Source organism: Pan troglodytes, chromosome 21 (genome assembly GCF_028858775.2).
Source record: "Pan troglodytes isolate AG18354 chromosome 21, NHGRI_mPanTro3-v2.0_pri, whole genome shotgun sequence".
Classification (NCBI taxonomy): domain Eukaryota; kingdom Metazoa; phylum Chordata; class Mammalia; order Primates; family Hominidae; genus Pan; species Pan troglodytes.
Genome location: NC_072419.2, coordinates 16,042,920 through 16,069,846, shown reverse-complemented (window position 1 = coordinate 16,069,846; position 26,927 = coordinate 16,042,920). Strand labels below are relative to the sequence as shown.

The 26,927-nt window shown below is 43.5% G+C and overlaps 2 protein-coding genes across 2 annotated transcripts; one reads left to right on the top strand and one right to left on the bottom strand.

The window, feature by feature from the left end:
* Positions 1-508: 508 nt before the first annotated feature.
* LAMP5 (lysosomal associated membrane protein family member 5) lies at positions 509-22,485 on the bottom strand. The gene is made up of 8 exons (XM_063802529.1): positions 22,202-22,485; positions 21,931-22,103; positions 16,100-16,714; positions 15,384-15,556; positions 14,879-15,010; positions 14,649-14,754; positions 12,739-12,927; positions 509-1,391 (listed from the first exon to the last, which is right to left on the bottom strand). Exons 3-8 carry the CDS (start codon positions 16,161-16,163, stop codon positions 1,213-1,215), a joined length of 843 nt encoding a protein of 280 aa, XP_063658599.1. The 5' UTR covers positions 16,164-16,714; positions 21,931-22,103; positions 22,202-22,485; the 3' UTR covers positions 509-1,212.
* LOC129138156 (uncharacterized) lies at positions 16,180-26,927 on the top strand. The gene is made up of 5 exons (XM_063803329.1): positions 16,180-16,430; positions 21,884-22,169; positions 23,802-24,136; positions 24,725-24,852; positions 24,939-26,927. The coding sequence occupies exons 1-4, from the start codon at positions 16,180-16,182 to the stop codon at positions 24,780-24,782; spliced, it is 930 nt and encodes a 309-aa protein (XP_063659399.1). The 3' UTR covers positions 24,783-24,852; positions 24,939-26,927.

Genomic DNA, 26,927 nt, shown 5'->3' with positions numbered 1-26,927 from the left:
TAGGGAGAGGAGTTCATGAGCTGCCTCTCATATGGTGGAGACTGTATATGTGGAGGGAGAGAGTTCCACTCTAAAACCAGAGAAAAGATTTTTCCCTACCCCCACTCGGACATTCTGGGAAAAAAATGATTATGTAGAAAGTGAATGAATTCAAACTATGTGCATTTCTCTAGGAATTTTCCTTCAAATAGAAGTTAACTTAGGCTACTACATCCAGCCCACCTTTTTAATCCAAAGTGAAATGCCAAACTCAAGACCAAGAAGCATCAGAAGCAATATTAGACCAACTGGTCAAGAGGTGCCATTATTAAAACTATTTATATTTGCCAAAAAAATCCATGTTTTTTTCACCTAGAAAAGCCAACTTCCCCCTCACTGGTTTCCTGCCCTGTCTTTACTTTTCTTCTTGCAAACATGCAAAATCCGTCTTCATCTTTTCCTCTTTCTTTTCTGGACACCAAAGAAACCATTTTAGCTTTGTTTTCTTGTTTCAAGAAAGCAGCCAAAGGCCAGAGAATAGTGTGTTTTATTTCATTTTGAAAAACAAACTCACACAGATTGATTCTTCAGGTCGCCCGACTTGGACCTGGCACAGGAAGAAGTCCAAACAACTCTGCATAGTTACATTAATCGTTTTCTGGTGCTGCAGTCGCTGGATGCGGGTAGCAGTGAAACATTCCCAAGACAATCACTAAACATGCAGAATGCCAGCCAGAAGCATGAATCACTTTCAGGGGTCTTGCTGCAGGGAGCATGAGGTTGTATTCTGTGTGCATTGACAACTGTATAGGATAAGCCAGCTGTGTCCAAGGGAGCAAAGCACCCCATATTCTTCTGAACCTAAAGGGGTTTCCTCCTCAAAGAAGCATGTTTTCAATCCCTAAACTTTGGGGCCAGATACAGCTCCAAGTGGCATTTATTGCTCTTTGGAGAGTCAAAGCCAAGACACCATGAGCACGAAAGCTGTCTGAGACCTTCCTCCCCTCCTCCCCAGCATGGAGAGAATAATTGCCATTTCACCCTACAAATCCGAAAGAGTCTCCCCCTTCCGTGGGTTTAAGCATGGACACAAGCCAAGCAAGCCTCAGATACCCAGGCCTGTTTGATTGTAGCTATGTTGGTGTATCTCGTGTACGAGATGGAAAAGTGCTTTTGTTGTTCTACCTGATCCAGTTGGGGGAGCAGGAATAGGGGGTGCCTGCCTAATGGCCCCTAGCCCATGTGCTTATACTGGGATCTGTCCCGAGGGATCTGCACCTGGTTGGCAGTCATTTTGTGGTGGACGTGGTAAATCGCGAGTGTTACCATGATGACGAGGCCCAAGATGAGCCCCAAAATCAGGGGCAAGGTTTCTTCCAGTTGCTCCCGCTCATCCACTGGGCATTTATGCTCTGCAATGGGAAAGAAGAAAAGCAGTGAGCTCTGGTCAAAACATCCTGAATCATAAGTTCTACAAAACAAAAAGGGAAATGGAGGTAAAAAGATTTCCCAAGGAAGCTTTGGGACTATTTTTCAGAAATAGTTTTCCCTAACCAACCCCTAGGTTAACACTTAATCGTTCTACATAATGCGTAATAAAAATACATCAATTAACTAGGACAACATGTAATTATTGGATTCCTGGCAGATGTCAACAAAACATCCAGATAACTTATTTAAATGTTCAGAGTTTCACCATTAGACACAATCATCATCGTTTTTATTGTTGATTCATTTTTAACTTTTTATTAAAGTAATATGTACACATAACGCATTATATAAAAATATGTAAGTTTCAAAAAGACTGAAAATACCAAGTGTTGGTGATGATGTGGAATGACAGGAACTTGTAACACCCTTGTTGAAAAATGTTATGACCACTCTGCAAAACTGTTCGATAATTTCTAATAAAGACAAACATACCCAGCATCCCATTCTTAGGCATTTACCCCAGGAAAATGAAAACATAGTCAACAGGAAAAGGCTTGAACATAAATGTTCATAGCAGCTTTATTCATAATAGCCTAAAACTGGAAACAACCAAAATGTCCATCAAAATGGAATGGATAAATTGTGGCATATGTTCATATAATGGAACAGTAGTCAGTAATAAAAAGGAATGTACTATGGCTACACATAACAAAATGGGTGCATCTCAGAAATATTATGCTGACAGAAAATTGCCAGACACAAAAGAGTGTATACATACTGTATGATTCCATTTATATGAAGTTCAAGAGCAGGTAAAACTAACTCTGTGGTGATAGAAGTCAGAATGTGCTTATATCTGGGGAAAGGAACACAGGGGAACTTTCACCTGTGTTGGAAATATTGTAGATCTTGATCTAGGAGATGTTTACATGGTTGCAAATATAAGTACGAAAGCATTAAACCATACATTTTAGATTTGTTGATTACTTTGTTATTTTTTATTGATACACACTATTCATACATATTTATGGGACACGTGATATTTTGTTATGCGCATACACTTTAATGATCAAGTCAGGGAATTTAAGATATTCATCACCTCCAGAATTTATCATTTCTATGTGTAAACAATGTTTCAAGTCCTCACTTCTGGCTATTTTGAAATGTACAACACATGGTTGTTAACTATAGTCACCCTACTCTGCTATTGAATATTAGAACTTATTCTTATCTAACTATATGTTTGTACTCATTAACCAACCTCTCTTTAGTCCACTCTCCCCAACACAAACACACACACGCGCGCGCACACACACACACACACCCATATCCTTCCCAGCCTCTGGTATCTCTCTACCTCCCTGAGGTCAATCTATTGAGCTCCTACATGTGAGTGAATACATGCAATATTTGTCTTTCTGTATCTGGCTTATTTCACTTAATGCAATGTTCCAGTGCCATCCACATTGTAGCAAATGACACCATCTCACTCTTTTCAATGGCCAAATAGTATTCAATTATGTATATGCACCACATTTTCTTTATCCATACATCTGTTGAGGGACACTTAGGTTTATCCTATAACTTTGCTATTGTGAATAATGCTGGGATAAACATTAAGGGTGCATGTAATATATGTAAATTATGCTATAATTTTTAAGTAAGTGTAGAGCTTGATGAATTTTTACAAATGAACATCTCATGTAACCAGCATCTAGATCAAGAACACAAATGTTAGCAGCACCTCAGTGTTGATTTATTTTTCAGCCTCCTAAAATTCAAGATAGCTTCATAGTGCTGAGTCTCCATTTTTTTACATAGAACCACCATCAACAAAAAACTATTCTTGGGAGAACTTCTAGTGGTCAAAGTTTGTCAGGCTAACCAGAATTATATTCCTAGAAACTAGAACAGGCTCATTTGCTTCTTGTGGGTAACTGGTGGCCTTTTAACCAAAATCAGGAGCCTCAAGTGAAAAATAAACAAGCTTTACATGTCTCTTCATAAACACCAAGTTTTTTAAGTCCAGATGACCAAGTAAACATTTATTAAGTACCTACTGTATTCCAGTCTCCTCCAGAATCCCTATTGACATAGTCCCTTCTCTCACCTTGCCTGAGATCAGCAGAAATGAAAAGGGATGAGCTTTCCTCTCTAATAATAACAATTAGTGGAGACTTACTTTCACATATACAGCCTTTGAAAGCTGTATACTTGACATTCTTAGTCCCTAAATTAACAATCAGTTCTAAGCACAAAGATTATCTGATTAACAACCCTCTGAGGTACACAATATTATTATACTCATTTTACACATAAGGTAATCAAGTCATAACGATAATAAGTGGTTTGCCCAGGAGTAAATGAAGCCTGATCTGAACTCAAACAACTTAACACTATAGTTGGGGCAGCACTTAACAGACCTAAACTACTGGCATTAAAAGGCCGCAGAATCCCAAGGTGGAGCAGAAAGGAGGATTTGTCAGTTCGGTTTCCTGATCTGCATGCTGGTTGCAGAGGTTCATCTAGCATCTGAAAATTCAATGAGCTGGATACTTTTACAAAGGGGAACAAGGAAGTTTTCCAGCATGATGGATATGTTGATTTCTTGATTGTGGTGATGGCTTCACAGATGTATTCATAAGTCGATATTTACTAAATTACATGCTTAAATGCACACAATTGTACCTAAATACAACTGTTTTTTTGTGTGTGTGTATATATGTATATATACACACACACATATGTATATGTATCTATATAATACACATATATATAATAGAAAAAGAAATTCTACTAGAAATAGCTTTTTTAAAAGATAGTTTGGCAAATGGTAGAGAAATGTTAAGGACTTATTAGGACTAAACTGAGCCTTTCTTCTTATTACAACCAAAAGGTTGAAAAAGAATTTTCAGGAAACTTTTCCCCCCACTATTTGATTCCATTCTAATGAGTCCCAACACTTTGAAGGTCAGCCTGGACCAATACATCCATTGCTCCAGGGACAGGACCTGAGATGACACAGTGTATCAGAAAGAGTGGCAGGCCTAGAACTTCATGATGCCAGCATGGCAGTCTTCTTCTCCAGTATGATACCATATTGCCTCTTTAAAGAGAACAATGAATAGAAATGGATCACGTGGGGTAGGAATTTTGTTAACAACAAAGGTTATTTATTTTCCTCATGATAACACTCTGTTGCCCATGTAATGTTAACACAGATTGCAGGGTTTGATTGGTTTGCAGGCGCTAGTGGCAACCTAATACAATTTTTTCTTAATACAATACATTGAACAGAAACAAAGAATTTTTGAAAATTTTAAAATATTAAGAAGAAATACATTGATTTCAAATTATTTAGTAATAAGGCTAAGTCTGTGTTAAATGGTAAAAATAAAAAATAAATTATCTCACAAAAAGTAGCAAAGCCCTCAGGACCTTCAGACTCTCATCTATGCACCTTTCCAGGCTGCTACTTGAGTAGGCCCCAGGCATCTTTACAAGGTTGCCCTTGTGCCTCTAGCCTCTGCCTCTTCCCTTCTTAACTCTCTCCCCTGCAGAGCAATTTCATAGTTACCCAGACTGTAGACCATGGTTTTAGCTCACTTCTTCCTGCTTACACTCTAGTTACCCAGGCAAACAATCAGTCAGAAGCCCGAAATACAACATCTACCTTCCTAGGCAGAATGGGAGAGGCAATGGAGAAAGAGCTGTGTCTGGGAGCAAGAGCTTATGTAGCAAAATCACTGGAGAACATGGACAGGTGGTGTTCTGTGTGGCCCCAACTACAAGTATTCAGGACAGGGAGGGTGGAGAGTTAACAAAGCTTCAGGAGGAAGGGAGGTTGGAGTTGGATTGGGAAGAATCTGGGGATGGGGCACCAAACGACCTTGACCAATTTGTAAAGTCATGTCTTCTCTTTTCTCTTGGTTTATACCATAGCAATGAATAAACAGATATATAGTTAGATATAGCTGTAGAAATAGAGATATACATGAACTTTTAGTGGTCTCCATAGATCCAGATCATCACATCAAGAGGGAGTAGATGTAATGGAACATTGTGAGAGATAGAGATGATAGTGGGCTCAGATCCCAGATCTTCCACTGTCCAACCCTGGGTGAATCTCTTAATCTACTAAGCTTCAGTTTCCTGTAAAATCGATATGACACCTAATTTACAGGGTTGCTGTGAGTATCCAACGTCATACTACAGAAGGCCAAGCACAGTGCCTGGCACAGAGTAGCTTTTCTGTCATTGTTCACTATAAAGATAGAAGTCTTATACATTTAAGTCTTCTGTGTACTTCTTCTAAATATGGGAGTCTTTGGAGCTCAAGTACCAAAAGTATTATTTCTAAATCGATAATAAAAAAGAATGTCTCACATCCCATTCTTTAAGAAAATTAGAGAAAAGATGATATAGTATGGTAAAGAAAGAGAAAGACAAAATATGCTTAGAATGCTATCATGATTTATTTCTCAGACGATTATCTTTTGTTGCTTTAGGAAAAAAAATAGAATTAATCACACCACAGGAAAGGGCAATATAAAGAGGATATCAACTATGAAGATGTCAAAAAGTATCATAGCTACTACCAAATCCCACACTTACCAACCCCTAATCACTAAGTGGTCAAATAAAAAGGAATTCCTGAGCCCACTCTCTCATCCACTGTTTCAAAATCCACAAAGCTCTGAAAACCAAAAGTACTTTGTAATCACTTGTTTGGCAGCAAAACCTGACTTAGTCTAATGTGAGGCTGCTTGTAGTTTTCAGTCATCCCACTTAGTATGACGTTTCACATGTTTCACCGCAGGAAACAGAGATATTAATATGTTTGATTGCATGGGGCTGCCCTGACTCTTCCGTGGTCTTATGTAATATATAAATTGTGCACTGTATAGTCTTCCTAAAGTCTAAAATATTCTGAATTCTGAAAACCATCTAGCACCAAGGTTTTTTTTGTTTGTTTTTTTTTAGTTCGATCTGGGTTTTAGATGAGGGATTATGAACCCATAAAAGCAGGGCACGCTTTTCTCTTTCAGGCTTAAGACAGTGCTTTTAATCTCTGCCTATGACCCATGGGGAAAAAAAAAACAATATTTTACATGGCAGCTTAGAGCATATGTACATGCAGAGACCTAAAGCAGAAGTTTGACAAACAATAGTTATCCTTGCTTTATGCATCTAATAATTTATGCTCTATTCTATTCTGTTTCATTTAAAACAATGCTGCTCATGACCTACTAAGAAAAGGTTGTAATCTTTTTTGTGCAAGTATAATAAAACTAAGGACCCCTTCTCGGAATAATGTTTATGAATGCATAAAAAATAAAATACATACAATTACAAGGGAAAGTGAAATTCAGCCATCAAATATTTTTAAAAGAATTTCAGATACAGCAATATATGTATTTCCTTATTGGAACACATATATGTTGGCTATGATTATAAAGCAGTGAGAAGCATAAATGTTACTTTGCAAGATCTGCACAAACTAATGTGAGATGAAAATACCTATGATTTCTATTGGTGACAGTCACGGGTACTGCTAATATTACTGTGGTCTGTCACCTTCATTTATAAACAAAGAAAATGCTAAATATTAATCAGAAGTTAGTGAAAATAAAGATATAAATTTTTTCCTCTGAATTCTATCTATAAACTATATATACCCCAGGGTTAAAATCTTGTATTGTAAACTGATTATGCAACCCACAGATTACAAAACAAGGAAGGCCTCTGACTTCTGCCAGGGAGAAAAGCCTCTGTTGGCTTAGCCCGGACCACATCTGGCTTCAGACCTCCCTGAACCCCTGACTCCCTGTCCACCTCCACAGGACTTAGGATCCCTCATGCCTTTGCATGGTGGACTCAGGGCTCTAGAGTACACACAACAGGGTAAGTGGCCTGTGGCTGGAAGAGACAAAAACCAGCCTCATCGTTGGAAAGAACCAGATGAAGACAAAACAAACAATAAATGCATAATCTGTTGCCAGCTGCCAGTTGCCAACGAAAGTCTCCTCAACTCTTAACCCAAGTGTACCCACTAAAATCATAATTTATCTTAGGTGCTGGTTGCTATATATGTGTTTTATTTCATGACAGCATTTAAAAATTATATTGACTCCCTGAGATAAACTACAAGAGCGCTTCATTGCACCCCCAATGAATGGCACTGGGATAGGCAATGGAAGCAGAGGCAAGCTCTCTGCTTCCTCAGGCTCTCCTAGCATCATGGACTGAAACTGTTTGAAGAGGTGGGCAAGCTTTTTGCTGGCTGTGCTTCTCCTGTTGTTTGGCAGGGCAAGATAGAGAAAGGGTTTGACGCTCTTTCCATATGTTCCCTGTGCTGGCTCTGGACTCCTATAACATCAGCAAAATGTATTTTGTATACTGAGAAGCTGTTAAGATGAGTGGGCTTTGGAGACCTTTGACTGCAGACAAACTGATACCCTCATCAAGATGTAAGCATTCGCCAGGCACAGTGGCATCACCACCCAGCTACTTGGGAGGCTGAAGTGGGAAGATTGCTTATGCCCAGGAGTTCAAGGCCAGCCTTGACTCCCATCTCAAAAAAAAAAAAAAAAGATTTAAGTATTAGAGAAGAAAAAAATAATAAGAGCAAGTATTGTTTGATGCCACTGTATGCCAGGAACATGACATGCATTGTATACACCCTATCCCACTAGACTGAAAGTTTCAGTGTGGCAGAAAAAGTTCTTATATCCCAGTACCTAGGTGTAGTGGACACAGACACTGTCCATTCTTCTTTTGGCATTCACCAGTTCCATATATCCCAACAAGTTTTGACTACAAAGTAGGTCAGAAGTCCCAGGGAGTTAATGCTTCCACAGCGACCATCAGTGATAGATGGCATTTGGTGGGTAAACACTGGTTTGCTCACCCTCAGGTGAGATAATTCTGAGGCTTATCCTATGCTGTCTCCAGAGGACAGCATCCGAAGCACAGAATTCTATGACTGGCTAACTCCATGGCCGAAGGCTGGGGCTCCATCTTGGAGTCCTCAACACAGTTCTCAGCTGTGTTCATAACAGATTATTTACCTTTGGCTGCTTACTCAGGAGGCCTTGAGGACCAACTATGTAGGGTGGCATGTTTCTTGACTGGGAAGTGCCAGGTAAGTCACAGGTCTACAAAACTCTCTGGATCAGCAAACCCTTCATGCATTTGTGACATGACAGCTTTCCACAGGACGCTCTACTGGGGGGCTGGTATATAGAGAAATGTAAGCCATGTTCATTTCCACTAACACTAAAGTTCCCGCAGATCTGGGTAAAATAGAGATTAAGTGGCGTCTCCCAATCATGATGCTAGGAACAATAATAAAAAGCTCATGAATTGGGGGTACCCAACAAACTCTGTAAATGCCTCTCACACTCACATGTTGATTACAGCTACTCAGCAGGAGCAGCTGCGGCCCTGAGATACTAAGGACAAAACCTCTGATACCCAAAGACAGGTTCTAGGAGGGAAGCCTTCACCAATTCGCTTCACCTCCCTGTGTCTCAGCTGCTCCATTGCAAATGGGGATCTCAGTATCTTTCTGCAGTTCTGTTTTGTTTCTTTTTGTTTTGTTTTGTTTTGTTATGTTTGCCCCTTGAGAGAGAATTAAAAAGGGACCAATCTATATGTGATGTCTTTTAAATGCCTGATAGACCTGAATCCTGAATAAAGGGAAATAGAGGTAGCCTTCCTATTCTATTATATTTTTTCTGACATAATACATAAAAGTTTCCTTTTACTCAAGGTATTAGAATACTCAGGCTGGTTTGTTCCCTCCCAGCGACACATCCCCATTCCCATCTCAGCCAGAAATCACATGGGGCTCTCAAAGGGAATTGCAGGACTTTGAATGAGGCCCTCAGGAATTAATTGGGGAAGAACAAGGTAATCAGCCCCAAATGAGAAACAGAGTGTCTCAGATTGCAGGGGTGATAGCTTCTATTGCAGAGGTGATAGTTGCTGTACAAAGTGTATTTGGTAAATAAATGAGCCAAAGATGGCCTCTGTGTATTGGCCTCTAGGTGGTTTATTTCTTCACTGCAGGCTGAGACTGTTAGCTCAAAAGCCTGTTGGCACCAAACTCCCAAATCTTTACACATCCAGTTATTTGTAAAATAGCTTAAACAAGAAAATTTGCAGCTGTATGGAGCCTGCCTGCTTTGCATACTCCTTGAAACCTCATGCAACAGCTGTTACCCATTGATAAGACAGGGCCTTGGAGTTCTAAGGCTCCAAGGCACTGCTGCCTCTAGAAGCTCTGGGACCCATGGACTCCCTGCTGTGCTGCTGAGCAGATGTCACCTGGACACATAAACCCCTCTCCAAAGCCCCTCTGCTTTGGGCATTCCCTTGTCCTCTTCCTTTTCTGAATGGTGGTCCCATAAGCTTCCCTCTGCACAGTCTCCTGCTGTGAGGGGCTTCCCTTCTCACAAATCCCTCTCCAAGTGTCACCCAATGAAGCTTATTGTGCCTTTAATCCTTCAAACTCTCTATAGTGCTCCATGGGCCAGCAGTGTCACCTGAGACCTTGCTAGCAACGGAGCTTCTTGGGGCCCACTCCCAGACCTAAGTGAACCCAACTCTGCGTGCTAACAATATCACCACAGTCATTGCACATTGAAGCTGAAGTTTCATGAGCTCATTGCTGGGCTAAGAGACTTTTGTTTGGGGGTCAGTGTAGTAGCCAAGTACAATGCACTAAAGGGACTAGTGTGATAAAGATGTCAACCTCCATTTGGGCTGCTCTCAGCCCTTGTGAGTGTCCACTTACCGACTTCGTGGACACTTCCTTGATTTTCTCATAAGGCCTATTCAGTAGACAGGTGTGAAGAGTGCCAGGTATGACCCCCTTACACAGGGAATAGACTCTTCACAGGAAACCATTATGCTGTGCTTGACAATGGCCACGGTCCAAACACACGAACACACAAACACACACACACACACACACACGAACACACGGACACACCCCTGCAGTAGGTGTGCAGATATATGACGTGATATTCCTTCTCCATGCAAGCATACTCCACTCACATGCACACACTGAAAGGCCCCTGAGCTTGTATTCTGGGGATAAAGGCCCAGTGATAGATCCCGAAAAGGCAACCAAAAGGAATCTTTAAAATTCCACCAAATTGAAAATAATGATCTCTTACAAAACAAAGTCGGGGCAGGTGCTGAGAGGAACAGAAGGGAGGAGCCAGGAACAAAAAAACGCAGCCACACAAAGGCACACTGATCCAGTGAGTGATTCTGAATGAGGCTTGCCACCTCCCAGGAATGTCAAGGCGTAAGCCTGGGGACACCATACAGGAGAGAACATCCTAATTATTAGCCATAAAAGCCTGGGGTGAGACAAGTGCCATTTGATTGTGACTTCTCTATTTGCATTTAGGAAGTTATATGTAGTTACAAACTCTCTATGTCTACCCAGCAGCCTTCCCTATCTAGGACCTTTAAGTGGATCAAAATTGGTTTTAAAAAAGACACCATTTACTCCATGCAATGAATTGTACTGATTTTTAGGAAAGTAGCTCTGCTCCTTATTCAGTACTTATTTATTCTTACTTTATACACCATTCTAAAAATCTATGAGGTTTGATTTCTCAGGCCATAGGCAACTATAAACAACGACTTAAAAATAACACAGAATGGTAAGGAGCTAGGAGAAGCAGCAATTATAGCACCAGTGGTAACAAGAAGTAAAGAAGTGCCTAGTAACAGCTAATCAGCAAAAACTAGAAAGTCATAAACTATTAAGAGTACCCATATAAACTCAAAAGCATTTATGGCAGGGTCCTGGGGACTAGGAACTGACATTACATAGTCCAATTATTTTCATAATAAATTCCTTGTCATCAATAATCATAAGAAGTCAAATTATACTTGATTATGCTTAATATTTTCAGTTTAAGAGAGACACTGACTGTTACATTTTATAAATGCTTCCATAAACAAAAAGATTTTTAAAAACTGTTAAGGTCTTGACACCGTTTAGTAGCTTCAATTTTGTAGAAAATACATTAACATAGGATAGCCTATCCTTCCACCTGTCTTTTCTTAAAGACAACTTATCTTAGGACTTCTCAAATGCCTTCTCAATAATCAAGGTGGAAGGTGGTGCATTCTATTCTGGAATAGGTTGAGTGGAAGCTGCATTTTATGAAAGCTGGATGCCTTGGAAAATGATCATAGATGACAAAGGTGGAGATTCTCTCATATCCTGAACATTGGAATTGTTGTATTCACCTGGGGGTCTCCAACCCAAAGAAAGGCATAAACAAAGCAATCAAAATTTTTTCCGATTTTTTTCCATGTAGAATGAACAGAATATAAAATTTAATAACCTCCTTTGTGAGGGAGAGAGAATAAATGATATGAATTCATTTATCCCACAATTGCCCAATGTGAATTGTTGCTTGACTTGAACAAATTGCAGAGATTTTGACTCCCCTTGTGCCCTACCTCTGCAGGGGTGCTGAGATGAAAAGAATGTGTTTGACCTGAACCTGCCACAGCACAGCTGGGTCCCCTTTCAGAGGCTAAACAGACTGAGAGACAGCCTTGCTCCACACTCAGCAGAAGCAGCTGGCCTTAAACGGCTCAGCCTTCAGGTACCCTTCCCTCCCTGGAGCTTAAGGACATCCTCCTCATGAAGATGCTTGGTGGAAAGACTTGATGAGTCCATGATCTGTGCATACACACCCACCCCCACTGCCTTCTGGATGCACAGAAACTCGGACTCACAGCAGCAGAAACTTCAACTAGAAGTATCCGAGAGAACAAGAAGAAATGGGCCCAGAAAGGCAAAGGCCCTTTCCCCGATCTGTATCTCTCTAGATTAACTAACGTCTTAAATACTTTAGCTGCTTTCTCCTTGGGAAGTTTGCATCAAAATTACAGTTTTTTCCAAAGTGACTTTTTAAATCTTTCTCCCTATGAAGGTTCATCTTTTGGCAAAGGAAAGAAGATGGGGAGAGAGGGAAAGATGAAATATAAGAAGGGAGGGAAGAAGGTAAAGAAAAGAAGAAGGAGGAAACAAAGAGAGATTGAGAAGAAAGGACTAAAGTGAAGGTAAACGGGGAGAAGGTTGGGAGGGAGAAAGAAAGAACTACTGAGATAAGTTCATACATTCAGCTTACTGCTTTTTTAGTCTTTGAAAATTATTAAAGAGGCAGGCAGTGTCATTTCAACCTAGAGGAAATCCAAGTGGTAACATCCTGGGGCCCTGGTAGGTCCCTCTCTCATCCTTCCTGAAATAAACTAGGTCTTCTTCCCCTCCATCCCCCAACAACTTACCTTCACTGAAGACAAAATCTGAGATAATGTCAAAAGGTTGGATGTGGACCGCAGACAGGATCATGGTGACCGTCTTCTGCAGATCACTAGAGGCCAGTGAAATGGTTTGTTGAGCTTGACACTCATAGGACTTCCCAGCGGGGGTGACCAAGGCAGAGAGGTGGTGCGAGTTGGCTGTGTGCTTCCCAGCTACAGCAAGAGCCCAAAGCAATAGTTAGGCCCCTCCTGCTGGCAGAACCCTCATTGTTCCTAACCTAATGTGCCAGAGAGGTGGCTATTGCCTCTCAGTTCCAGACACCACACCCCTCCTGTCCTCTCTGTTCCCTTGCCAGGGCTAGGGCTCTACAAATGGCATCAAGTGGTGATGAAGGACAAACACACCCATTATCTTGAGAGCCAGGGCTCTTTCAATATTAATTTGGAATTCCTTTTTTGAAGAGGAGAATGATACTTAAAAACCCAACCCTTGTTACTGTATAAAACCTAGGCTGGGCATGGTGGATCCTGCCTGTAATCCCAGAACTTTCAGAGGTCAAGGTGGGAGGATCGTTTGAGCCCAAGATTTCTAGACCAGCCTGAGCAACATAGCGAGACCCTGTCTCTACAAATACACACACACACACACACACACACACACACACACACACACACACACATTTACAAAATTAGTCTGGCATGGTGACACATGCCTGTAGTCCCAGCTACTGGGGAAACTGGGGTGGGAGAATCTCTTGAGCCCAGTAGCTTACTCCAGCCTGCGGTGATCTATGGTGGTGCCACTGCCCTCCACCCTGGTGGACAGAGTGAGACCGCACTTCAAAAAAGAAAAAAAATCCCTAATAATGGAGATTCCAAAGACACAGAAGGAACAGTGACTTGGTTTTCCACATTTCCCACGGGCCTGGCAAAGAATAAAACATCTTCCTCAACAAAGCCGGACAGATTGCTGGTCCTCTGGATGCTTGTCCTTACACACATGCATCCCCTCTGAAGGTCTGCCTCCCATTGCTCTTTTTCTGACCTAAGTTTGATTTTTCCTTTTTCCTTTTTGGTCTAATTTAACTGGGGGACATCTTGCATCTAAACTTTGATGAAAAAGAAAAAATCCTCCTTTTACTGTGATAACAAAAAGGGGTGAAAAGGGAAAGATGACGCACGTATTTTTATGTATTCAATAAAAATCCTTTCCCAACTCAGGTGCCTGGGTGATGAAGGGCCTCATTATGAGTGAAATAGACAACTTATAAAGAATAAAATAAATTTAAATGTGGTATTTGACGGTGTCTGCAGATAGGAATATTGTTATTCGGGGGATGAACGCTCGTTTTGCTGAGGAGGATCTGGGTGAGTTGTCGGAGGGATGGGCCAGAAACGCTGGTAAATTATACATGGTGCAGAATCCACTGTCAGGTAGCTGCAGTCGATGACTGAATATCCCGTGCGAGCCATGCTGCCATGCGCAAAAAGACACTGAAGGCCATCACATCCTGACTGAAAAGGAAAGTCGCACTGCCCCCTTGCAGTTTTAGCGAATAAGAAACAAAACCAGGGTGCGGAAGAAAATTAAAATGCAGCTTTGCCCTTCTCCGTGGTCCTTCAATGGCCAAATCATAAGAGGTCGTTTTGAAGCACCAGGGAACGACAGGCCTTCAAGGGACTTCTTATCTAGGATCAGGCCACGGGTGACGTTTGGGTCCCCACGCCTGCGGTTCCTGGCGGATCTACAAGGCCTGAGACCCAGAAGACTCATGGGCGCTCCCGCCTCTTCCGCCCTAAAGAGCAAGCCGAGGGAAGACTTGGCCTGGGACCTCAAAGCCTGGAACGGTTTCCAAAACCTTGAGGAATTCTCTCTCCAAGCCTGCTCTGCGAGTTCCCAGGCTCCCTCCCCAGCCACGCCAGCCTCCACTCACCACTGACTGCGTCTTTGAAGTGGGTTTTCTCCGAGGAGTCGTAGACAAACTGCACTTTGCTCAGCCTCCAAGTCGCCTCAGGTCCCTTGGACATGTTGTGGCTTTCCTGTTGAGCCGGGGAGGTGCGCTTCAATCGTCCCCGCAGCGTCTGGGTTCTTAAACCTAGGGGCCGCCACTTCCCACACCCACGCGGAGCCTGCGGCCCCTCTGCCCGCTGGGCTCGGAGTTACCTTTACAAAGAGCATTTTGAGTGCATATGCGCGATCCACCCAGAACACTTGCAGCTCCGACTCGCTGTGGCCACAGCGGCCCTTCACCTCAGCTCCCCGGGTCAATGCGATATCGGCCTGTTCTGTGATCAGCTGGGAACACAGACGCCCCGCGCCCCCTCAGCTCGCCCGGCCCCGGGGCGGGGGCTGTAAAGGGCGGCGCGTCCAAACTCTGGGTTGCACGCTTGGGCGCTCCTTTGCGCGCGCGCATCCCAGGTTCCGGGAACATGCGGTTAGATGCTCTACGTGCAGCCCCGATAGGGAAGCGGAGAGAAGGGGGTTTACTTTCCAAGCAGGCAGGGGAACAGAAGGCATTACAAGCTGGAATCCCCATGCAGCATTCGGGAGCAGCCTGCCGGGGTGTGGGAAAGAAGGAGGGCAACCCAGGTCTTCGAAGAGCCTTGAGGAAGGGTGCCCTTCGCCCTGGAGCCCTAGGAGCAAGCTGAGGGGGGGAAAGATTCCTTACATCTACGTAATTGCTGGCCCACACATCATAAGGTACAATAAATTTGGCTGCAAACTCTGCCATGAGACACGTCGTCCCATTTTCCCGCACCACAAATATATCTTTTTCAGGGTTAGTGGAAAGGCCTGAGAGATTTTCCACTTCTTGTTCTGCCATGATTTGAGCCATTGTATCTGCGGAACAAACAAAACAATTCCATCAGTTCAGGGCTCAGGGAGCCCACGCGTCTCGGGCGCTGGAGTGGGGAGACAGTGGTCTGCAGGCTTTGGAGTGACAAAGTTCTCTGCCAGCAGCTGTGCGCTCTACGAGCCGTTTCTCTAACCCGGGTCTAACAAGCCTCATTCCTTCGCTGTTAATTTATAATGAAAATACAATTAAAAAAATTAAAAATCCTGACTTTGTTTGTAATATAGCTGGCTGTTTTCTACATCTTGGGATTTTAAAGTAAAGATTTCTTGCCAATGCTCTGACCTCAGGAAGCTGGCCTGTCTAGGCTCTGTCTGGAATATGCCACAGAGGTGTATGGCTCTCAGGGGAATTCCCTGCCACCGGCGGGGAAGGCCCTCCCTCCTCCCCTAAAAGAAAAAAAAAAAAAAAAACACCGCAAAACATTAAGGGCCATATTTTTTATCTCAAGCTAATTGGCTTCACTTTGCCGGCTCTGTTCTCTGCAAAGAGTGCCCGTCCTCTCTCCCAGTCGCCAAATCGCTACTCACGGAACAACATCAGGAGAACTCGAAGTCTGTCGATGCTGGGGACCGCTCTTCCTCGGAGATCCATACTCGCAGTGCCCCGAATGAGGCCAGCTGTGCTGCTGCAGAGGCCGCCAGAGAGGGAATCCCTCAAAGTCGCCGCTGGAGTGGGCCGGAGTGAGCGAGGGGCGGGGGACAGACAAGGAGGAGGGAGGGAGCGCGTATTCTGTGAGCGCCTGGCTAGGACTCGGTGTCGAGTACGGCACCGACAGCTGCTGGCAGAGCAAATCAGCTCACTGCAGAGGAAAGGACTGCACGGCGGTCCACGGCTGCGAGTGCTGAAAGCAATCCGATTGTGTGGCAGGAGTGGCTGTGGCTTGGCTTGTGCGGAGGGCCAATGAGATTTGGGGGGACCTAAACTTCTCCCTGGGTCTGTTTCCTGTTCTGCAACTGCATCCGCAAAGATGAGTCTGTTCTGAGAAACTTAATACCACCCTCAGCCTTATTAAATCTCCTTACCAGGTACAGTTATTACGTGGTGTAGATACCTTATCACTGGAGTACTGTCTTCTGAAAACGCATCTGGTTCCCGAAACAAAACGGTGGAGCAAAAATTGTTGCTGATTCGGGGGAGGAGGGCTATGCAGGAATAGAGAAGGGAAAATGCTATGGCAACAGTTTCCTGAATCTGGAGACATCCCCTTCTCTCCCCTGCTCTCAATGAGCTCGTGGGTTTAAAGTTAAATTGACGCCTCCTCGAACGAGGCCATCAGACAATGCAGTAGCTCCATGTGGGCTTATTTTCCTGTGAATTTTGCTCCCGGGTGCATGAGGACTCTGAACTCTGGGGTCACCTACCCTCCCGCATTATACTGTGACCACTCTGCCAAAAAGGGGTGCAAGCAAATCAGAAGTTTTTGAGAGTTATCTAGTGTCTCCTAGGACAGAAATTTTAGAATTATGCCCTAAGTAATGTCACATAGTTATGTAAGAAAAACACACACTGATATTACTCTAAAGCCTGTAGTGGAACAGAAGAACAAATACTACTGGGCTAATTCCTGTATTTACATATTTGGTAGCTTGCTTATTTTTTATTTTTGCTCTGTAAATCAGAATACAGCTTTCAAAAATACACATGCAGTCCTCATCAATTGTAGTGATGTCCAAATATTTTATTCCTTAGAAGATATTTCATAATGCAAATAAATGTTGCATCAGTAATATAATGTTATAAAACAATGTCATATTAAAGGGAAAATTGCGAAGTATTTCACCTGCATTATCTAATTTGATTCTCCCCAATCTTAGAGGGTAGGCAAGGAAAGATATGAGTTACTGTGGTTTCACATACCCCAAAACTGAGGCTCAAATAAATTAAATGACCTTCCCAAATGTCACATGGTCAGTTAGAATTAAAATACAAAAATCACATGCTTTAACTCTGTGAGATTATCTTCATTTCTCCTTATATCATATTTTTACTCCATATTTTGACTTCCATAAAAATCTTTATTCAATATCAAATAATAATCTGAAACCTGAAATCTCTATCATTAATTCACGTTCTTGAAATTTATAGAATGCTGTTTTAAGTATAATCACATTCTGACATATCTGCCACAAAGTATCTATATAATGTTTTTGGCTTTCAAACATATTCCTGTATCAATCATTAGATCACTAGCAATTCAAATTATAAAGTAATATTAAAATTGACATTATATTTTGACATCTTGACTTTTATGTTTGTAGTTCAGTATTTCATCCAAACATTTCTCAAGAACTTTACAAAGATGATTATATATAGAAGAATTGATGCAAATTTTACAGAACTTAACAGAAATGATTTTATACAGAAGATTGATATGTCAGTTCTCATCAGTTGAAAGTGGAAGATATAACATTTGTATGTGTTACATTTTTTCATGTTAGCAATTATTATTAAACACTTATTTTCCTGTAGTACTGGAAAACTGGAAAACAATGAGACATGTAATAAAGTATTTATTCTCTCTCTCTCTCTCTCTCTCTCTCTCTCTCCAGTATTTTATGAGGACAGAAATGAGTAGATTTCAGTCCAGGATTCACTACTTATTATTTTTGTGACCTTCTAAAGATTTTATTTGTTCTCATCTGAAAAATTGGGAAAATAACTCAGGGGATGGCTAGTTAAACCAAATGGGCCAATGAGTATAAATAAACAAAGTACAAATAGATCCATAAACATTAACCGAATACTTACTACTTCCAGTATGCTTGATGCTTTGAAAACCAAAAGATATTTATCATTACACAAGTAGGAGAGACACCTATAAAAGATTTTGACAATTTCTCTTGCAGTATGTTATTGCAGATATCTTCACTATATAAGTTGTTAAAAGATCAACTGAATTAATTCATGATTATCTGCCTTAATAATAAAAGATTAGGTGAGTAGTAGCATTGGTCATTGATCTTAAAATGTAGTAGTTGATTTACAAATGAGATGGTTGTTCCTTTGAAAATTATACCTGATATAAATGATCTCTTTGTTGACACTGGAGAGTGTACCCTAGAGTACTCAAATGGGTTGAAAGAAGAAAGGAAGCAATTTTAACTCTTTTTTTCTGGGGGGATTATTTTCAAAGCACAATCAGTTTAATGACTTTTTTAATGTTTAATCTTAAACATGGCTAACAAATGCCCATTAATTTATCATCTTATCCACTGTGATACATTGCAATAGGAGTTAGGTCATTATACCTACAACTTTCACCTACATTAATTAAATATCTTTCTAATCATTCTGGAAAAAAACTCTTTGGTTCTCTAAAATAAGCAAAGAGGTGATCAAGGAGAAAAATTTGCCATTAAATTGCATTTTAATATATTAACAATGTTCCCCAGAATTTGCTCTACTTTTCATTTCTCAAGTCTAAAAGATGGTAGGAGAAATTGACATAAATATGTACACCTGCGTGGGTGGTGACTGTGTCAATTTTTATTATTGCTGCTGGTGGTCAATAGAAACTGTTAGGGTGCAGTGTGACCTAAACACACTGGATTTGGGATCTCCTCTAGATCTTCTAGGTCCTTCAAAGGCTGTTTTTCAATTCATATGGATACTTACTGAATTAGCCTTTATGAATCTCATGCCATTGAGTGGTTGCTGTTTTATAAAAGGGCAAGAAGAGCCCCTTGCATAGAACTTTCAATTTGGATGAGAAGAATTTACATAAAGATTCCAGTTAGCCTAGCACAGTGTCTGCATAAATGTTCAGGGGGAAAAAAAAGTAAGACAGGCATCCCAGGTGGGAGAGTGGTTGAAATTGATGAAAAAAGGTCTCTTGGAGAAGGTGAGTCTTGAAAGAAGTTGACAAACTGATGTAGGGTGGAAGGAAGGATACAGATGGAAGAAATATCTATTGAATAGGGAATCAATGCAAAGATGTAACTCTTCATCCATCCATATTTATCCATTTGCAATAAAAAGCAAATTAGGCCCTAAATCAACAATGCCTTATGTACTATAGAACCCCTATTTCATTTCCTTATTTGATAATTTACCCACATATGGCATATGCAAAAGAATGGCCTATGCAAAATTTATTCTAAATAAAATTAAACTTTTTAAGTTGTTAGGGGCATCTTTTTATACTTGGTTGTGCAAGCAATTGACTTGTATTTGTAGAATCAAGAAACAAAACTATGAAAATTAGTGAACAATACTAATAAGAAAAGCATATTTATAGCTTCAAAAGGAAAAGGCTTGGCTTTGTTGCAGCTGAAATTTGGTTTATTGAGGTTTCAGTTCACTTTACAGTAAAGTGTAAAAATGTACTCCTTGCTCTGTTGTCCCCACAGCCACCAAGCCATCCCTCTGCAACCCACACACAGATAACGGACGCACACCCGAATAACACAAGCAGAAATAATTTAAACAAACAAGATGCACACAGCTGTTAAGCCAGACTTTCTACTCACCAAAACTTTTCTTGTGTTCAGCTTATCATAGAACAATTATTTCATTTAATCATTGCCTTCAAAGACCTTTGCAACCCTTTCTAGGATCTAAACTCTTGTGGGATAGAAACTGAAAAATAAATGTATGCACAAGAATTATTTTTCAGTTTCTATCCCACAAGGGTTTAGATCCAGAGCAAAGAGTACAAAAATAAGTGTGCGCATGAGCAATGTATGCACAAGAATATTTCGCACATACATTGCTAAGCCCTAGAATATTTGGAAAGAATCAGAAAATTGAGTTTAGGCTCCAGTGCACTCAGTCTGCATGCCCTTGGTGTAATTTTCCTCATCCTAGTGCTTCTTTGGTGTCTCCTGCATCTACTCTAATGAAACAATGGTTATTTCTGCAATAACGGTAACCAGTGGAGGAAACAAGCCACCAGAATAATGGCCTTTTTATTGGCTATGTTCACACTAAGTCCTGAAAAAAATACCATTTATGAGTTCATTTAGAAGAATTGCCTTCAGCATGGGGCAATATAGAGAACTGCATCCTTATAGCAAACCCTAAATAAGTAAATGGTGAGGGGCCAGGTAATCATTCCTCAAAATTTCAGTAGCAAGTAAATCATTTTTGTCTTTTGAATCCGTGATTAGTTAACTGTTCTGGTCAGTCTTACATTTTTGGTCAGTGATAAACAATTTACTCTGCTATCTCGGGAGGGAGGAAAACCTTGTTAACTTCTGGGCAGGGCACCTTTCTGTAAGGTTGAATTAAAACTCATTTGAGGATTTTAAAAAATCTTTAATGAGTCTGTTCTCCAAGAAATGACATCTGTCACAATAGGCCTAAGGTTAGACAAGCTGTGTCTCATTTAACGTATTTTGCTACCTGAATTCTGGGATAATGCAGTACCCTAAAAATCTATGAGATGTCACAGGAGTCCATTGTTCCCTTGGTTACTTCTCTCTCTCTCTCTCTCTCTCTCTCTCTCTCTCTCTCTGTTTTGTTTTTTTTTTGTTTGTTTGTTTTGTTTTGTTTTTTTGAGACTCTCACTCTGTCGCCCAGGCTAGAGTGCAGTGGTGCAATCTTCGCTCACTGCAACATCTGCCTCCTGGATTCAAGCTATTCTCCTGCCTCAGCCTCCTGAGTAGCTGGAACTACAGGCATTTGCCACCATGCCCGGCTAATTTTTTGTATTTTTAGTACAGATGGGGTTTCACTATTTTGGCCAGGCTGGTCTCGAACTCCTGACCTCGTGATCCGCCTGCCTCGGCCTCCCAAAGTGCTGGGATTACAGGTGTAAGCCACCGTGACCGGCCAATTACTCTTTTAATTGTCTATCTGAAGTTATCTGCATATTAACTTGAAGATGTGTTTGGAACTAAGGAAAATTTATATTAATGGCCTTTGGGAAGGAGGGTGAGAGTGGAGCCCAGAGCCCACTGTCTCCTATTGAAGCTTTGCTTCATTGTAGCTGGAGTCCTGGAATTCCCTGGGGTGCTCTGATGTTGTAAGTTTAGGACTTTGTTTTCTCTCTCTCTCTCGTTGTAAAAGCATAGCAAGATGTTTTAGTAACAAGATAGTGGGAAAGGGAGAGTGTATTGGAAAGGCGAATGGGATGGGAGTATAAGAAGCGATATGTTAGTTATGACTTTATTACTCTAGTAGCGACAACATGTGGAAGGAGTGGCTTCAATTCTCTGGTCTTCGACATAGCTTTCCTAAAGGATACCTCCAGAACTACATGCCCCAAGTCTGAGTGATCTTAGTAGGGAAGTTATCTGAGCAATATCCTTTGGCTGATGGGGTGGGGTGCTCAGAATTTCATTATTAAAATGTAATATCTGAACGTGCAGGAAGTGTGCGCTGCTCAGGACACATGGACCGTGGTCTGTGGTGTTACCTTTGGATGGCGCGGCTGTAGGTGGGCCTGGTTGCTCATGGCTCAGTATCCCTGGGCTGGCCCGCGCGCCCGCTGCGGACTCCAGACTTGACGGCTTCTGCCCGCGGGAAGGAAGATGCATTCTACTGTTGGGCGCCTCGCTGCCTGCACCTCTGGCTCGCGATGTCCTCAACCTGGGAAAGACGTCGGCGCTTTGCACCCGAGTTGGGCTCCTTGGCACATTCGAGCAGCTGCTCTGGGTATAGCGATGGGTGATAAAAGTCATGCCTACTTGCAACGGCTAGGTCCAAACCCGCTCCAAAGCTCAGGGAGAGAGGTCAGTCCCGGGGCTGGAGTTGAGTACGTTCAGGCCATGGCGACAGGAACCACGGGGTCTTTAGTGTTGGGGTACCTGGAAGAGTTACACATGTCACAAGAGTCCATTGTTCCCTTAGTTAGCTACTGTTTTTACTTGTCTATCTGACAATTTTAAAAGGCGACGAAAGTTCCTGGTAGCGTGTCTTGGCTCCTCTGAGACTTTCTTTGAAGGTCTTATGCCCCGGGAAGCCTCTGCCGACCTTGCTCTGGGGCGGGGAGGATGGGCGACGAGACAGACCCTGGCGATTACTGGCCGCGGGCTTCTCGGGTCCCTCCCCTGTCCAGAGAAAAGCCTGGAGACTAGTAGGGGAGGCAGGGTATTAAACCGAGGAGAGGGAGGAGACCAGGTTACAGAGGCTTCGCTTCTCTCTTTTTCTTTTTCTTTTCTAAACCGCCAGCACAGTATCCGTGCCCAGGGAAATTCTCCCGAAGAGCCCCAACGACCTAGCCTCCAGGTAAAATGGGGAGGATGCTGCGTTCCAGGGCCAGGGGCGCGCGGCCTCGCTGCAGTTTGGTCCTGGGACAACCCCAGGACCTGTAAGAGATTTTCCAAACAGAAAATAGATTCTGCTTAGAGGAGATCGAAGCAGAGACTGCCAACCAGGCGGGCTCCGAGGGCGCGCAGGCAGTCCAGGCGGTTACCCAGAGGAAGCGGTATCTGCGCGCGGGGCTGGCGCCAGCCCTGGAGACAAGTGGGTTCGGGCCCTAGGACCAGGAGAGAAGGTGGACTCATTCATTGGTGTTCCCTCTGTAGGGTCCCTATTCGCTAAGCTAAGCTCCATGCCCAGAGAGGCGGGAATGAAATTCACACCTCCTCCTACCTCCAACGCCTCAGGGCGCCCAAAGCTGCTGGAGGCTCTGGGCTATGTTAGGGCTTTTTTTCTGCTGTCCCCTCATTCCCCAATCTGGGCATGAGGGCGCGGGAGAAGGGACTTCTCCACCCTAGATCGGAACTGGAGGAAAAATCCAGTCTTCCACCTTAACGGGAGACAAACCGCAGGCTCCCCTCCCCTCGGAAGGTCTCCACCGCTAAGGCTGCTTGGGAGCCCCGGTGCGCACCGCCCCCTGTCCCGGTCCAGCCCGCCAGGTGCGCTGCCCGACGCCGCAGGCGGGATGTAAGATCCCTTGTCTGGCTGAGCTCAAGGGTGGCCTGTCCCCGGCCTCTCTCCCCTGGTCCAGTGAGGGCCATATACGAACTCTGGGAGGCCCCACACCTGATAAAAGCCCTGGAGATTTTTTCAACAGTCCCTCAAAATAAGGGTGTGAAAATATCCCATTCGGTTATTTTTTTCTCCATGGTGACCATTAGGGTTGTTTCAACTTAAAAGCAGATTTGGGGGTGCCCCAGCCTTGCCCGTGCTTGTGAGATCCCCCAGGCCTCTGCTGTCCACCAGAGGTGTCCCCTGGCCTAGCAACCCCGCGTGGGCACCTACCCCCGCAGGTGCCAGGCCCAAATCTATTTCTTCCCCAGGATTATCTAATTCTCCGGGGCCAATGTTTTTCTTCTTCTTCAGAGAAACAGCAGGATCTACGGAAGTTTGTACCCACCGCCTTGCCTGCAGCCTCGGGAGTCTCAACCCAAGCCAGCCCGGCCTTGTGGCCCAGAGCAGCAAAGCCACAGCAGGCAACGCGAGCTAACGCGGGTCGCGCGGAGGTCGGGAGCCCAGGCGGCGGAGGCGGCGGCGGCGCAGTTATTCCCGGGTGACTCTGGGGACTCGTGCAGATGGGGGACGCCTCCGGCCACGCACTTGGAGCCAGCTGCAGCTCCCGGGAGCCTGGCACTGATGGATCGTCTCATTTCCCAACTTGATGGGCCGGAACCTGGGATGGCTGTGCCTGCAGGGAGAGGGTGGGCTCAGGGACCGAGGGATGGGTGGCCCTAGGTGCTGGATTTTGGTTAGGGAAGGATACATTTCTCAGAGAAAAAAAACTGAATTTCCCCTTAACGCGAGGTTATGATCCGTTTTTCCACTTCACGGTCTGAGCACTGGCGCCACGCCCGTTTTCGCCAGGGACCGCGGGCCCTGAGTGAGGTGGCAGTTCCCGGGGGCGCCTGGGGCCTCTGAGTCCGCCCGCACCGCGCCACGTGGCATCTTTTCCCACCGGAGGCTGCGGAAGCAAAGGACTCGCCCTTCCATTTCCCGGAAAGAGCCCTGGGGGCATGCGGGCAGCAAAAACCCTCCTTCCATTCCGGGTCCACCTAAAGTCCGCATCTCCCCGTGGAATGGGATCTTGGGAACTTGGGCTCTGGTCCAGTGCTCGCCCCGAACCTCCGGGCACTGCGAAGCCAAGGGCCATCCCCGTGCCACGCCAACCAGTTTGGAGGAAGGAGGCAGAACTGGTGTTGAAAGTCGGGGCAGTGGTGAGGGAGGGTTGTAGAAGGGTGAGTGAGAAATGCGCATCGAAATGTTTGAATTCCTTCTGTCTGACCCTCCAGCAAGACGAAGAAAGTCGTGCATCCCCTGGGAGGCAGAGGCTGCTTGTCCCTGTCCTGACACCCCACCCCATGGCTCAGGCTGGAGTCAGAGGGAATGAGAAGAGTGGGAAGCCAGAGGCTGAGCTTGGGTGAGAGGAGAGCAGACGAACTGGAGAAGGGTGGTGTTGCGGCGATTCCTGCCTCTGGGCAGTAACCATGAGTTTTTTCCTTTCAGCTTCCCAGAATCTTCCTCCATCTCAAGAAGTGGAACTCCAACTCCGCTCCAAGGCCTTCCTCCTTAGCTGGGTCTTGGAGATCACTGAACGGATCTCAAACCTGGGATCTTAAAGAATCCCAAATCTGGGTGCACCTCAGCAGAATACCTTCTCCCAGACCAGACTGTCAGGAAAGCCGCAGCTCTCTAGCTGGCCAGGAAACACCACATGGTTCGGGACATCTGACAAAGTGCTGTCCAAAATCCAAAGTGTAGTTCTGAGACCAGTAGCATCACTGTCCCTTGGAGACTGCAGGATTGCAGGCCTCATCCAGCCCTACTGCCTCGGAACGTGCATCTGAGAGATATCCAAGGACTGTGTACAGTCTGGTTGGAGAAGCCCTTGCCCAATTTACAGAACCTGAGTTTAGCCATTGACAACCTGTTCAGCCCTGTTCCTCCCAGCCTCCTCTTCATCACCTGTCAAGTGGGAGCTGTTTTGGACGTCCTGGGGGGCTCTTATGCACTCCTGAGTGCATTCAGACCAATGGAATCAGAATCTCTGGTTTGCTGGAGCCTAGGCAGGAGTGTGTGTTTTGGGTGTCTCCAGGTGATTTTAATGGTAGCCAGGAATGACTAGTGTAGAAATACCCACTTTACAGATTAGTTAGATTAGCTAAGATAAGGCCTGGGCAAGACAATATGTGCAGTGTTAAGCCCACTGCTCTCTGTAGCCTGATTCATTCTGTAGCCTGACATTCTGCAGCCTGAGTCATTCTGACTCCAGCAAGTATGGCCTTGAACCATACTTAATTAGCCAAGTATGGCTAATCAGCTTCACTGTGCCTCGGTTTCCTTACCCACAAAAGGAAGTTGATAATAGTGCCCACCACAAAGGGTGTTTGTGAGGATTTAGAATCAAATGTTTAAAATCAAATTCAATAAATATTAGTTTATGAGGTCAAATCTCCCAATCTCTCATTTTCAACTAAATGGTAGAAGGGCTTGATTACTTATTTATCTCACCCTACGACCCAAACCCCTCGCCAAGACAAGCAGCCCTCTTCCAGAGCACAACAGCTTGCTTTGCTTCAATATTCTTGTCTAGTTTTGAACATTTTTGGCACAAAATCCAGTATTTTAAATTGCTTTGCAATTCAGTAAATCTGATCCTCTTGCAAAGGTTAATTTTGCCAAGTCCAGTAATCCCATTCCAGGTCCATCAGTTTCAGAAGCACTAGTATGAAGGGTGTGCTCAGCTCTGATCCCACCCAGAGATGCTGATTCTGTAGGTTTGAGGTGTGGTGGTGTATTTGTATATCTAACAAGTTCCTAAGTAGTACTGATGCTTCAAGTCAGAGGGGACGACACCTTGAGAACCAGAGTGTGAAATGAATGGTTGACTCAGAGCATCTCAGGAATCTCAATGGCAACACTGTCCCTTAGAAATGCAATGTGAAACACACACATAATTTAACATAATTTAAAATATCCTGTAGGTACATTTTAAAAAGTAAAAAAAGAAACAGGTAAAATTAATTTTAATAATGTATTTTAATTAACCAAATATATCCAAAATATTTTTCTCAACATCTAATCAAGAACAAATATGCAGTGAGGGTTAACTGAAAAATCACAAGATCTATACATTTAGAAAAGGAGACTTTATTTCTTGTAAAAGTTTACAGCCTGCCAAGTGGCCATCCTACCAGCTGGGAAGTGTAGCTTCCAGCAAAGACCAGAAATAGGCACTTTGAGGGAGAGAGGAATTAGACAGAAATTTTAGTTGAACAGGTTGGCCAAACATACATAGTCAACAGGTTATACGAAGAGCTTCAAATACTCATGAAGGTGGTCCTGAGGCATGTGTACTGAACAAACATGCAGGTAACATATAACCATGTGTGCTTTGGGGTGGAGAATTAACATTTACATGTATTACAATTAGGCCCTACACCTCCTTTTTAGGACACAAAGGCAACCAAGTGCACAGCCATGAATAAACCGGCC

What these genes read in the sequence shown, in the direction of transcription:
- LAMP5 (XM_063802529.1), bottom strand. Translation starts at nt 16,163, where the DNA reads ATGGATCTCCGAGGAAGAGCGGTCCCCAGCATCGACAGACTTCGAGTT. An exon ending in GGGCCAGCAATTACGTAGAT is followed by an intron (nt 15,011 to 15,383) that starts GTAAGGAATCTT and finishes CTGTGTTCCCAG; the next exon opens with CTGATCACAGAACAGGCCGA. An exon ending in TCAAAATGCTCTTTGTAAAG is followed by an intron (nt 14,755 to 14,878) that starts GTAACTCCGAGC and finishes CCGGCTCAACAG; the next exon opens with GAAAGCCACAACATGTCCAA.
- LOC129138156 (XM_063803329.1), top strand. Translation starts at nt 16,180, where the DNA reads ATGAGGCCAGCTGTGCTGCTGCAGAGGCCGCCAGAGAGGGAATCCCTC. An exon ending in CATTCGAGCAGCTGCTCTGG is followed by an intron (nt 22,170 to 23,801) that starts GTATAGCGATGG and finishes CTTCTTCTTCAG; the next exon opens with AGAAACAGCAGGATCTACGG. An exon ending in GCTGTGCCTGCAGGGAGAGG is followed by an intron (nt 24,137 to 24,724) that starts GTGGGCTCAGGG and finishes CTGACCCTCCAG; the next exon opens with CAAGACGAAGAAAGTCGTGC.